The sequence below is a fragment of the Cyprinodon tularosa genome, unplaced genomic scaffold (assembly GCF_016077235.1).
Source record: "Cyprinodon tularosa strain WSP-4 unplaced genomic scaffold, ASM1607723v1 ctg15, whole genome shotgun sequence".
NCBI classification, from domain to species: Eukaryota; Metazoa; Chordata; class Actinopteri; order Cyprinodontiformes; family Cyprinodontidae; genus Cyprinodon; species Cyprinodon tularosa.
Genome location: NW_024038331.1, coordinates 2,180,587 through 2,194,180, shown reverse-complemented (window position 1 = coordinate 2,194,180; position 13,594 = coordinate 2,180,587). Strand labels below are relative to the sequence as shown.

Sequence of the window (13,594 nt, the reverse complement as noted above, 5' to 3'; positions counted from 1 at the left end):
CAGATGAAGAGATGGGGGGAAGAGCCAGACTGCTGAGTAAAGGTTAAAAAAAGCTCAGAAAAAACACACAAACTGTTTATATCTGACATTAGGTTAACAAACATACAAACTACAAAAGCATTAGACTTATTATTGTTATCATTGTTAGCTTCTTTAAACAAGCAACAGTTTGTATATGACATAAAGAAAACATAAACTGAGGAGAGGGTTTGGTAAATATCCTAAAATCCTGAAGAAATACTGCTTAGAGGAAGTAACCAAAATAAGAAACTAAAGAGAAAAAAATAAAACAAAGGAAGATAAATATAGCAAGAAAGAAGAACATAGTCTACTTTTAAAGTTAGCCATGCAATTAAATATATAAGTACTTGTCCTTGCCAAAGCATCCACTTTAAAAGATATTTGAGCCTGGAGCTCCAGCAGTGGTTACAAACAGAAGTACAGCCAAACACAGGAGCATATTCAGGGCTTTATGAGCAACCGAATGGATCTGTCACATGTCTCCCGTCGACCACATCTGTACTCAACGATGTGGAACCTCCAACTAATGTCTGCTGTTAATAGAAAATGAAAAAGCCGGCCCAAATCCGATAGACGCGCTCTGACCAAATGTGGTTTTAATGGAACTGCTTATGTTGTTTTGAGTGTGCCTCATGGAAACGACTCACACCGCACTCAGATTATTAGGCTGCAGGATGACAGATGTACAACTGTAACGCCGCTTTTTTCCTTTGATCTTTTTGTTGAAACAGCTGTTTTTTTTGTTGGTTGGCATTTGTACAGCTGACAGACATCAAGTAAAGAAGATAATAACGAATCACTTACTGGAGGGCATGGTGTATGTGTCCTCTTCGTCCACTATCTCTGCATAGTCATCTGTTTCTGCAAAGTTAGAAAAAACAAAACCGCATAAAAATAAAAGAACTCGCTCAGATAGAGCTCACACATGCTTCAACTGACTCTACAATCGAAGAGAAAGCTAAAGAGTGAAGCAAGTCCAGCTCAAAGTGGCTCTGCGTTGCTCCTCACCTTCCCTCGAACCCGCCCTTTCTCCCTTACACACACACACACACACACACTTGGTGGATCACGTCAGCTGAGCATGTGTTGTGAGTATCTGTCTGTGCTAGAGCAGCTGGATTGTAGGGAGTTAGCGTGGTGGAGCAGGAGGAGGAGGAGTGGGGCGAAAGCAACAAAGAACGAAGGAGAAACTGGAACAAAAGCCAAAAAAGAAGGAGTGAACTAGGAGGAAAGTGAAGAAATAGGCAGATAAGACGAGAGAGAGAAAGAGGAAGGAGAGGAAGAGAGCAGAAAATAGAGGGAAAAGATGGACCGACCCAGTCCAACCAGATGGTGGTGTTTAAAATAAAATCAGCGTGCAGACTCAGCTGTTGGAAACTAGAGTCGAACATCTGCTGTCCTGAACGTTCTCACAGCTCCGCTTGGGATTCATCAGGCTCAGCGGGAGGCTGATAAAATTATATGGAATAAGCCTGTGGCTGATTTCTGTCCTGCAGTTTCCAAAGAGCAACATATAAAATATCAACTGGTGATTTTTTGATATGAGGCAAGACAACTATACCCTGGAGAATGGCTAATTTACATGCTAAAAGAAAACTTCAGTAGACATGTTTGTAAGCTCCTGCTCCACTTAAGCCAATCCATCAAGTTTGACAATTTCTAAGAAGCTTTGGATTTAGGAACATTTATTCAGTGGGTTAAAAAATAATAATAAATACCATGTCAAAAACATTTTAACTCCATTACTAGCTGCATAATTAGTAGCACAAAATCAACGCCCACTTTCTTCTCAGGAAGAGGTTTGAGAGAGAAGTTGATGAGCAGACATGAGGTGCAGCTGATTTATCTAAGCTCGCTACACATAATATGAAAGAAGGGATGAAAATCACATCAGATTAATGTAACTGACTGAAAAAAATACAAGAACAGCATTGGGGCCCATTTTAGCAATAGAAATACTGTGTAGCCTTTCACACTTGTAATTTCATCTCAAACTAAGGCTTTTGACTTTATATCATGATTTCTACTCAGCCCAATAAAGATGAATTTTAGGGGAAGACTCTAAACAGAGAAAACAAAGGAAAGAAAACAAACATGTTTCCTTGTCTAAGGCTACGTTCACACTGCAGCCTGAAGTGACCCAAGTCCAATTTTTTGGCTCATATGCGACCTGTATATGATCTTTTCATTTCAGTCTGAACAAAACAGATCCGATTTTTTCCAATGCGACTCAGACCGCTTGGCTATGTGCTCCTGAATCTGATACAAATCTGATTTTTTCAAATGCGACCTGCGTCTGAACAACCAGGTTGCATCCATCAGACCTGAGCGCCATTAATACCCGACAAAGGTCACTATTCTGGGTCTTGTTACACAGAAGCAGAAAGAAAAACAACAACAAACACTGAGGACAATGATGCGGGGAGCAGTCTTTATATTTAACAATCTTGAAAAGATTGTGTTTTTATTGTATGGAAAGATCGCTAGATGCACTCCGTCGCTACCATCCATGTTTAATTCCGTAAACACAGCATGCTGGCCTGTGACTTCATGGCATCCTCTACTGCGTGTGCGGGACACTTAAGCTGTATGATTGCAGTTTACACAGGAGATCACATACAAGTTGCATATATTTGGAAATGTGAACAGCAACGGAAAAAAATCGGATTACATAAAAAAATCGGAATTGAGCATGATGGCCTGCAGTGTGACGTAGCCTTTGTGTCTGTGTTTTAGCCAGCCAATTATAGCCAGGAATGCACCAACTTTATAACCCAGAAAACCTCTGGCTGCTGCGCCATGAAGGTGTTCAGGAGAGGAAATGCACAAAAGTGCATTTTTCAACTTATGTGTGGCTACTTAAGAGAAAGAGAGAGGAAAGCTTAACAGAGAAATTGCAGCTTTAAAAAAAATGTGTGGTAATTTTTTTGTATAAAGCAGAAATGTTTATATTTAGGTTGCCAGACATACAAAGATATTAACATTAGTTATGAAGCTCTACACGGCAGGATGGTTTTGAATTTGTTTATGAAGTGGTGGATTGCTTGAGTGTGAATATTGTTTTGTTTCTACTGTGCTTTAACCCAAGTTCCTTTTACATAAAAGAGCAGACGGCTATTGTTAAATATGTAGGAATGTAAGCATCACTTCAAGCCACACACCAAAATACACATGCTACCCTTTCCCTCGAGGGAGCAGACAGCGAGTAGGACAAGAAAGAAAGAACAACACAGAGATTTATAAACAACAGTGTAACTTTACCGTCCCCGCTAAGGTCTTCTGCGAGGTCCAGGAGAGCATGCAGGAAATGGAACAGCAAAAGGAGAGGCGGCAGCAGGACGGAAGAGAGAGAAGCCGAGGGGAAAAGAGAAAAAAAAAGACAACATAAAAAAAAAGAAACAGAGAGGTTAGAGCATGACAAGCTAAAACCGCAAGCTGTTAGATTCTCTGGATAATGACACACAATGCAGTCAGTTAGAAACTCCCTCAGCAGACGAGTGAATGTCCAGTAAAAGCAGGAAAAACTTCATTTCAAGTCATTCAAGCTATTTAAATCCAAATATGGGGCAGTGAGTTTTTACCTTTCAGAGTTATCAGATCTACATAGTCAGAAGAAAAACAACTTAAGGAAACATTGAGTCAACATTTAATCTTGTTTCTTGTCATTTCCTGAACTACATTACTCTGAATACTAGTTCATTGTTTAAACCTAATGGTTGGTAACCAACCTTTGCTCTACTACTAGCCTTTTCATGCTTTTTTTTAGGACTAAAGTTTTGTGATGGAATTAAATCTGGGAAACTGTCACTGAATCAAAATGTTGCTCTAAAAAGCTGGAAAGAAGAGAGACAGATAAAAGAAAGCTAAAAGAGTTCCAATCAGACAAACAGCAAACATTTGGCAGAAAGTGCTTTTCTTGACAGAGACCAACATTTAACTTTATGGCCAAGTTTTAAGATGCAGATTCAAAAAGAATCACTCAGCCATATCACAGCAACCCCAAATAAAAACATAGTGGTGGCAGCATCATGGTGCTGGGACACTTGTCCTTATTTGTGCTATCTGAGCTGATGGATGAAACTAAATCCTGGAAGAACAGGTGTTAGATGGTGCGCAAGACTGAGTTGAAATTTAAGCTTCCAACAAAAAAAAAAAAACAGCTAAAAGAAAGAGACAGAGCTGTAATGAAATGGTTAAAATATGTTTTTTCTGAATCAGAATGGCTCAGTCAGAGTCTAGAACTCAATACAATTGAGAATTTGGACAAAAACCTGAAATATTTACCTATGTTCACCTTAAAATCTGACTGAGTTTAAACTATTGGGGAAGGATTTGAGTCATGCCAGGCAGAATTGTTACATATTTTAAAGTATTTTGGAAACGATTATTATTGTCTTTACCCTACACAGATATGCAACACTTTGTAATTATTTACCATCTAACAAAACAATAAAATTCACAAAATGGGGAAAAAAGTTAAAAGGGGTTTAACTGAGTGTGCAGCTGTTGCAGCTGTCCAGAGGAATTCCACCCGAAGTTAAGTTATTTTCTCTGTGATATCTCTAACTGACTACTTTAAAACATAGCACCTTCTGCTGCACTTTTCTACTGAGCACTTGTCAGTTTCACGCTGTTTTATTTCTGATAGCAAGGAGTAGCTAGCCTAGGCTAGCGCTAGCTTAGCATTGCTATGGCTTCTCTCTCTCCCTCCCTTGACTCTTTTCCAACTCTTCCTTCTTCCTCTCCTCTCTCCTGCTCTCTGTGTCAGATGTTCAGTTATTCCTCTGCCTCCTTTAGTGATAATGGTATGTGTAATAAGTGTAGTATTTTTGTAGCTTTGGAGGCGAGGGTGTCAGAGTTAGAATCCAGGCTTCAGGCTGTTGAACATCCAGGAGTTAAAGTAGGCCCCCCACGTAGCTGTCCTCCAAAAGTGCCTGAGCAGCCAGGCGATTGGGTAACTGTACGCAGAAAGCGTAGTCGTGGATCTCTGCCCACTGGTCACCACCAGCCCGTTCACGTTTCTAACCGGTTTTCCCCACTCAGTGACACACCCACTGAGAAGCCCACTCTGGTGATTGGCAGCTCCATAGTCAGAAACGTGGCATTAGAGACACCAGGGACCATAGTCAAATGTTTGCCGGGGGCCAGAACGGGCGACATCAAATCCTACCTGAAACTACTGGCTAAGGATAAGGTTAAATACAGTAAGATTGTTATTCACGCTGGTGGTAATGACACCCGGTTACGCCGATCGGAGGTCACTAAAATTAGTGTTGCTTCGGTGTGTAAGTTTGCCAAAAAAATGTCGGACTCCGTAATTTTCTCTGGTCCCCTCCCTGATCTGACCAGTGATGACATGTTTAGCCGCATGTCGTCATTCAACCGCTGGTTGTCTAGGTGGTGTCCTGAAAACAACGTGGGCTACATTAATAATTGGCAATCCTTTTGGGGAAAGCCTGGTCTGATTCGGAGAGACGGCATTCATCCCACTTTGGATGGTGCAGCTCTTCTTTCTAGGAATCTGGCCACATTTATTAGTCCTCCAAAACCCTGACCACCCAGGGTGCAGACCAGGAAGCAGAGTTGTAGTTTAACACACATCTCTGCAGCTTCTCTACTGTTACCCACTCTTTACTCCATCCAGACAGTGTCTTGCCCACGACCAAAATCTAATAAATTAGCAAATATTCCTAAAGGAGTAAATCATGATAATCTAATAAAAATAAAAATAACTCCAATTGGGGAAAAAGTTAAAACAATTAAATGCGGTCTGTTTAACATAAGATCTCTTTCCTCTAAAAGTCTGCTAGTTAATGACTTGATTTGTGATAATCACATTGACTTGTGTTGCCTTACAGAAACCTGGCTGCAGCAAGAGGATTATGTGAGCATAAATGAGGCAACTCCTTCAAGCTATTTAAATTTTCACATACCCAGAAGTTCTGGGCGAGGAGGAGGAGTAGCAGCAATCTTCCAGTCTGACTTACTGATTACTCCCAAAACAGTTAATACCTACAACTCTTTTGAACATTTAACCCTTAATTTCCCTGATCCAAATTTCAAGGCAAGAAAACCTCTTCTTTTTGTAACTTTGTATCGTCCACCAGGTCCTTACTCTGAATTTTTAGATGAGTTTTCAGAGTTCCTTTCTGATTTGGTATTAAAAACTGACAGGGTCATCATAGTGGGAGATTTTAACATCCATGCTGACATTGAAGGCGATAGCTTAAGAGCAGCCTTTAATGCTATCTTAGACACTATTGGCTTTGTTCAAAATGTGAATAGTCCCACACATTCTCATCTTCATACTTTGGATCTTGTGCTGACATACGGCATAGAATGTGAAGAAATAACAGTATTTCCTCACAACCCTGTCCTCTCTGACCACTTTCTAATAACCTTCAGGATTACTTTAACAGAGTTCTCCTCCCCCAAAAGAAGGTTACATTTTAGTAGATCTTTATCAGATAGTGCAGTTATAAATTTTAAAGAATCTGCTTCACTTTCTCTCTCCTCTTTGTCGCTGAGCAGTGCTGCAGAATGCAAAAGCATAGCTTATTCCCCTTCACAGGTTGATGATTTTGTTGATGGGGTTGCTAGTTCTCTGCGTGCTGCCTTAGACAATGCAGCTCCTTTGAAAATGAAAACCGTTAAAAATAGAAAGCTTGCTCCTTGGTTTAATGCAGAGCTGCGTACTTTGAAGCAAAATGCTAGGAAACTGGAGAGAAAATATCGCTCCACAGGCCTGCGGGAGTCCTTCCTAGTCTGGAAAAATGGTTTACTGCTGTATAAGAGGACCCTTTGTAAAGCAAGAGCAGCATACTTCTCCTCATTAATAGAGGAGAATAAGAATAATCCTAGATTTCTTTTTAATACAGTTGCCAAACTCACCCAGAGCCATGGCTCTGTTGAACCGTCCATTCCACCTGCTCTTAGCAGCAATGATTTTATGGGATTCTTTATAAATAAGATTGATCTTATTAAAAATAAGATCATAAGCACTCCTCTATCCGCGATTGTACCTGAGGTAGTCATGGAATCTGAACCGGGTTTAGACTGCTTTGATCCAGTTGAACTCTCTGAATTAGCAAAATTATTGTCTTCATCTAAGCCTTCAACTTGTATGTTAGATCCAGTTCCAACCAGGTTATTTAAGGAGGCATTCCCTTTGATCTCCTCCTCCATTTTAGATGTGATTAATTTATCTCTGTTTCAGGGATATGTACCTAAAGCTTTTAAGGTTGCTGTAATTAAACCTCTGCTTAAGAAACCGTCTCTTGACCCAGATGACTTGGTTAATTATAGACCTATATCCAATCTTCCTTTCTTATCCAAAATTCTTGAGAAAGTAGTTGCCAAGCAAGTTTGCGATCACTTACACCATAATGAACTTTTTGAAGAGTTTCAGTCTGGCTTTAGAGCTCATCATAGCACTGAAACAGCTCTGGTGAAAGTCACTAATGATATTCTCATGGCCTCAGATAATGGACTTGTATCTGTGCTCGTCCTGTTGGATCTTAGTGCTGCATTTGATACAGTTGACCATAATATTCTTTTAGAAAGACTTGAACATTTTGTTGGAATTAAAGGAACAGCATTAGACTGGTTTAAATCTTATCTATCTGATCGATTTCAGTTTGTTCATGTTAATGATAGATCTTCAACATGCTCAAAGGTTACCTGTGGAGTACCACAGGGATCAGTGCTAGGACCAATTCTATTTACTTTATACATGCTCCCAATTGGTAGAATTATTAGACAGCATGGGATTAATTTTCACTGTTATGCTGATGATACCCAGCTATATCTGTCTATAAATCCAGATGAAGCTAACCCATTACATAGATTACAGGCATGTCTTGAAGACATAAAAACCTGGATGACTCTTAACTTTCTGCTTCTGAATGCAGACAAAACAGAAGTTATAGTCTTTGGACCAGAGTCTTTGAAAAATAAGCTGATTAGTCAGTCACTTCATTTGGATGGGATTAAACTGATTTCAGATAATAAAGTAAAAAATCTTGGTGTTGTTTTTGATCAGGACCTGTCATTTAAATCCCATATCAAAGAGGTTTCTAGAATTTCCTTCTTTCATCTGAGGAACATTGCAAAAATTAGAAATCTCCTGTCCAGGGGTGATGCTGAGAAACTAGTCCATGCATTTGTTACTTCAAGGCTGGACTATTGTAATTCTTTACTATCAGGAAGTCCACAAACTGTAGTTAAGAGTCTTCAGCTGATCCAAAATGCTGCAGCCAGAGTTCTGATGAAAATTAAAAAGAGAGATCACATCTCTCCTATCCTGGCTTCTCTTCATTGGCTTCCTGTTAAATCAAGAATAGAATTTAAAATCCTCCTTCTCACATATAAAGCCTTAAATGGCCAAGCTCCATCTTATATCAGAGATCTGATTGTTCCTTATGTTCCTAACAGAGCACTTCGCTCTCAATCTGCAGGTTTACTAGTGGTTCCTAGAATTTCTAAAAGTAGAATGGGAGGCAGATCTTTTAGTTATCAGGCTCCTCTCCTGTGGAACCAACTACCAGTTTTAGTCCGTGAGGCAGACACCCTGTCTACTTTTAAGGCTAGGCTTAAAACTTTCCTTTTTGATAAAGCTTATAGTTAGAGTGGCTGAGGTTATCCTGAGCTATCTCTATAGTTATGCTGCTATAGGCTTAGACTGCTGGAGGACATAGGGACCCCCATTTCATCATTCTGCTTCATTCTCTCTCTGTTCTCCTATTCTGCAGAATCTGTTAGTTCAATCTCTAACCTTCTGCTCTATCTGCTTTTCCTCAGAGTAGCTTTGCCTTGTCTGTTCCTGTTTGGCTGTGACGTCATCCTGGAAAGAAACATCAGCTGTGCTGTGACTGGGTGGATGTGCTTTCTTCGTCCTCTGACATGGGAGCTGGCTCGGAGCTCGTCTGCCTGGCTGTGTGTTTCCTGGACGGGGCCGCCTATTACAGCTGCTTTTGTGTCTCTGCTTCCGTCTTCTTGAACCCAGTCGGCCTCGGCAGATGGCCGCTCACACTGAGCCTGGTTCTGCTGGAGGTTTCTTCCTGTTTAAAGGGAGTTTTTCCTCTCCACTGTCGCTACAAGCATGCTTAGTGTGAGGGATTGTATTGAGTCAATGAGTCGATGCAATCAACTGGTTTTCCTTAGATGGAGAACTGTATCAATTTGACTGTATGATCTGGTTGAACTGTGAAGTGCCTTGAGATGACATGTGTTGTGAATTTGGCGCTATATAAATAAACTGAATTGAATTGAATTAAATACCAGTGTTTGCAGCTACAGTAAATAAAAAGTAGCTTTGAGAAAAAGAGCTAACACAGACACAGATGCTGTCCAGATTCACTCTGAGCTGTCCTGATGATGGCAGGCTCCGAGTCACATGCTGTTCCATTCAGGATGTCCCCAAACCAAACCATAAATAAATCAGATGGGGACAATTATCCTTAAAGCACTGCGACTAAAAAGAAAACATTTTCACAAACACAAATAAATCCAGAGTAATTTCTCTACAGTCATTTATCTATAAAGCTAACATCTCAAAGCACTTTAGGGAAGATGGAGGACATTCCAATGTCCCACAATGACCTGAGCAGCAGATGCTAAACAGAAAACATAAAGGAGTTTCACAATGTTTTTTCCATCTAAATAAAGATTTAAAACTGAATTATGCAAAGATGCATCTAGAAATGGATGCATCTATTTCAGACAGGCACAATAATCTTGTTTTTTCTCCGACACTGTTTACATTTGATCACTGCTGCACTTTAAGAAATGGAAATGTCATGAAAGCTTTAAAAAACAAAATTTTGTTTTGTATGCACTATATAGAAAATGGGAATAAAAGTTGTCTAAGTCTAAGTTTTTTAAGCCAGGTCATGGTGACCAAAAGCCTCTTTTGTGTTGCTGCTGTTTGTGATTAAAGAAGCCACAAAGTTAAGGATCATGCGTTTGAAATAAAGCCAACAGAAACACAGAGATGTTAGATTTAGAGCTGAACAAAATATACACTTACAGTCACAGTATCAACGTCTGCGATTCTCCCGATTGCAAAGGTCTGCATTTAGGTTCCGCATGCAAGCAATATATTTGAAAGTATATTCAATATTTGGATAGACTTTCACTACCTTCTATATTAATGATTGCAGTGGACATTTCGAGGAAGAAAAGAAAGAAAAGAGTCAGAGTATGTACCTTCTTTTTGATGTGTGCTAAATTTAGCAATAGCATTGCAGTTACTGTTTTCTTCATATAATGTACTCCCTCTAATTCACATCTACAGCTTGTTAGGACTGCAATCTGCAGAGAAAACTAGTCCAAAAACAATCCATGAGAAATGCACTGGCTTTATTTAATGATGCTAATTGCAACCATGATTAAATTTAGTCACACTAATTTAAAAAAGAAAGCAGAAAGCACTGCTTTGTACTGAAGAGCTTTAAAGTTGGCCAAGTTGGATGAAGTAGCTTTATACGTTTGATGGTAAATCACTCCAACGTTACACCAAAGACACATAAAGCTCAGAATATTCCTGCCAACAAAAAAGTCCAACTGCAGTTTCTTTCTGGAGTTTTAAAGGATTTGAAATTAGGCAAAGAAACCTGAGATTTTATGTATTTTCCATAAGTAATGAGGGCAACTATCTTTATAGGCTCTCAGTGCCTATTTTGTGTCTCCTTTAAATCCAAGAACTATGATGGCAGGTTGAGAAAATCCACTCTGCCACATCACAGTTTTATACACATGCTCTTTTACTGAGTGTCCAATAACGGCCATGATACCGTTGGGCGGCGAGTCTGAACAGAAGACAAAGGGGAGGAGGAAACGCCGTGCCTTGGTTGGCTTGGGGGATGTCGATGTCACTAGATCTTTAGCCAATCGGGGGGGAGGGGGAGAGAAGAAGACAGAGTGAGAGGAAAAACCAAGAGTAAATGGATATGAGGAAAATAAGTAAGAAGGATGGATACAAAATGCGGCGGGAAAAAGAGAGGGCAGGAAAATAGAGAGGGAGAGGAAGTCTCTACACTGTGCAAAAAAAGCAGATGTTGGAGGAAATGGAAAAACGATATCAGTCAGTTTTGCATAGTTTAAAGTCTTACCAGAGACGGAGATCGTTCTCACTCCACTCCGGACTGCCTCCAACTTCTTCTCATTATTGGAAACTTTACTAATTTACACAGGAAAAAAAAAGAAGAAAAGAGTAGCTCAGTCAACATACAAACAGCTAAAAGAATGTTTCTAGAGCTACAAAAAAAAACTGAGATAAAGTGATTCCAAAGTGAGCTCATCTAAACAGAGAGTCAACAGCTGCGACACGTTCAAGCTCCCACAGGCAGCCCACCAAAGTGGAAAAAGGAAACCATGACTATGACTCGCTGAAGATGAATCCTTATGGTTTCTCTCCTGTGGTCTGCCATTCTGTCAGCTGAGCTTCACTAAGATCCTCACATCACTGATTACAGTGGAAATGAGAAAGGAGAAGCAGGGAGCAAAGTGAGAGGAAGGAGGAGACTGAGAATGTTTAAAGACCCAAAGTGGAAAATATGTGGCTTCCTTCTTTATCTCCTTATTTGACCAAGGAAACAGAGCATGGGGGAGAGATTTAGGTTGAAAAGTAAGCAAAAGTACTCATGTTTGAAGTTGAACAAGAAATAGTAAAATGTATCCACCATGAAGTCTAGGCTACAAACAGCAACAGGATCCCCAAAGAGATAAACCTAAAAACATCATTAGACTACAATTACCTCACCATAAGGATTTATTTACATTTTTCCACGTCAGATTCAAACCTTCTACACTGAAACTTCCAGAATTCCTTATTTTAGGTATGGAGTGTGCTAATATGTTTATTTTAAAATTCCACAATCTTGTACATTGGATGGATGGTGCTTACTGTAATCTCAATTTGTCTATAATAACTGGCCTATAAGGTAAACTGTGTTGTCATTTAAAATGAGAAGCTCAGTATTTCTAAGATTAAGTTTAGTTAAGTTTTTAGGGTTACAAAAATATGTTGTTTCACTTTTACATTCTTCAATATATATGAAACCATAACATAGCACCTTAGGAATGATTAGAAAAAATATCTTATCAGCCACTTCTGGAAATAAGGAATTTGTGGCTTGATGGGAAAAAGCTTAGAACCTTAGTACCTTAGAAAAGTGTTGAAACAGTTTCCGCTTTAAATGCCTCAACATGTGCCTTTTATAGTTCAACGCTTTTATTGGAAACCACAATACAAAATTTATGATTGAGCAACACTTGTCTTCTAAGGAAGTAACCAAGCCCTTTAGATTGGTTAAGCTGATTCTGGACTATGAGATCAAAGGAAATTAGGAAATTAGAAATCTTTAAGAATTTTATGATCCACCAATAATGCAAGAAGAGGCACAAAAAGAACATTTAAGGACTTACACTGGGATGGAAGGCAGAGCTCTCTCTCCCTCTAGAGGACAAAAGCATACACTGCAGTTAAAACAAACAGCATTCACCGCTAACACTCATTTTAACTAGAAAATATGACATAAGAGTTTTTGAGTGTATAATCAGCAAAACTAATAAAACTATTTCTGCTCCATGAAGGGCAAAATACAGAAACAGCTAAACACAAGGATCATATTTAATCTACATGTTACTGTTACCAAGTAGTAACACGTACATTTCTAATGCTGTAAGCAACATAAAACTTATTATAAATCTTTTTTTTTTTCATTGATTTCCAGTCCAAAAACCCATTCTTAAAAATAACTTTGAACAAACGCCAAAGGTTCTCCTCAGCCTGCTCTACTCGTTTAAGATTCTCCTTCCAGGTTAATATCTCAAAGTGATTCTGCACATCTACCTTTCTGTACTCTGACAATGAATGAGTGGGTTTCCATGGAGACGAGCCGACAGTAACCGTCAATCAAGTCAGCCAAGTTTTCTGCAGTCGTGAGCGATGCTATCGTGACTGTGAGAGGCTGTATGGGTAAAAACACACAAACACAGAGAGGCTGTTACACAGGCTGAGAGGGAAACACACAATCAATTAATCCATGTGGTTTCCAGCTGCCTCTTACACCAGCGGGGGAACAAAGTCATTTACAGAGAGCACTGACAATGTTTGCAAATCCAAAGCTTTAAATGTCAACAAACCAATAAAGACTGAAGTTGATCAAAGCGTTGTTCCCATGTTAAACATTGAGCGGCATGGTTGTTTAATTAAACTCCAGAGACCAAGCAACAGCGTTGACTACATGACGTGAAAGAAAGATTATACACAGCAGCGAGCGTGTGTGGAAATTATTGTAGGAGAAAAGTCTCAGCTGGAAATAAGTGAAGAAGAAAACCAAGGGACAAAAATCTGTGGTTAAAAAATAATTGGCTTTCCCAGAAATCCCTCCCTTGTTTTACTGCAGACCTGTATGGAGCATTTGTGGTAAAAAAGCTCAATTTGAAATATTGTCTGAAGAAAGAACACTCTCCCGCTTTCATCTAAGGAAATTTAAAAAACTCTGCATTTACATTTGTAAAAAAAAATACTCTCTTGTTCTGGTGTGGCTCAAAAACGGGATGTAGGCAA

The 13,594-nt window shown here is 39.4% G+C and overlaps 1 protein-coding gene across 18 annotated transcripts in view; it reads right to left on the bottom strand.

Moving 5' to 3' along the window:
• The window catches only part of ptk2aa (protein tyrosine kinase 2aa), a 95,975-nt gene that overhangs the window by 27,135 nt on the left and 55,246 nt on the right, over positions 1–13,594 (bottom strand). For 7 of the 18 annotated variants that reach the window (XM_038279404.1, XM_038279405.1, XM_038279397.1 and 4 more), the window contains 6 exons: positions 12,875–12,992; positions 12,448–12,478; positions 11,133–11,200; positions 10,815–10,901; positions 3,283–3,300; positions 826–882 (listed from right to left, as the gene is read on the bottom strand). In XM_038279404.1, coding sequence (XP_038135332.1) covers positions 826–882; positions 3,283–3,300; positions 10,815–10,901; positions 11,133–11,200; positions 12,448–12,478; positions 12,875–12,992 — 379 coding nt within the window. The remainder of the gene's footprint in view (positions 1–825; positions 883–3,282; positions 3,301–10,814; positions 10,902–11,132; positions 11,201–12,447; positions 12,479–12,874; positions 12,993–13,594) is intronic. The other 11 variants (XM_038279398.1, XM_038279409.1, XM_038279401.1 and 8 more) reach the window with 4 other exon arrangements.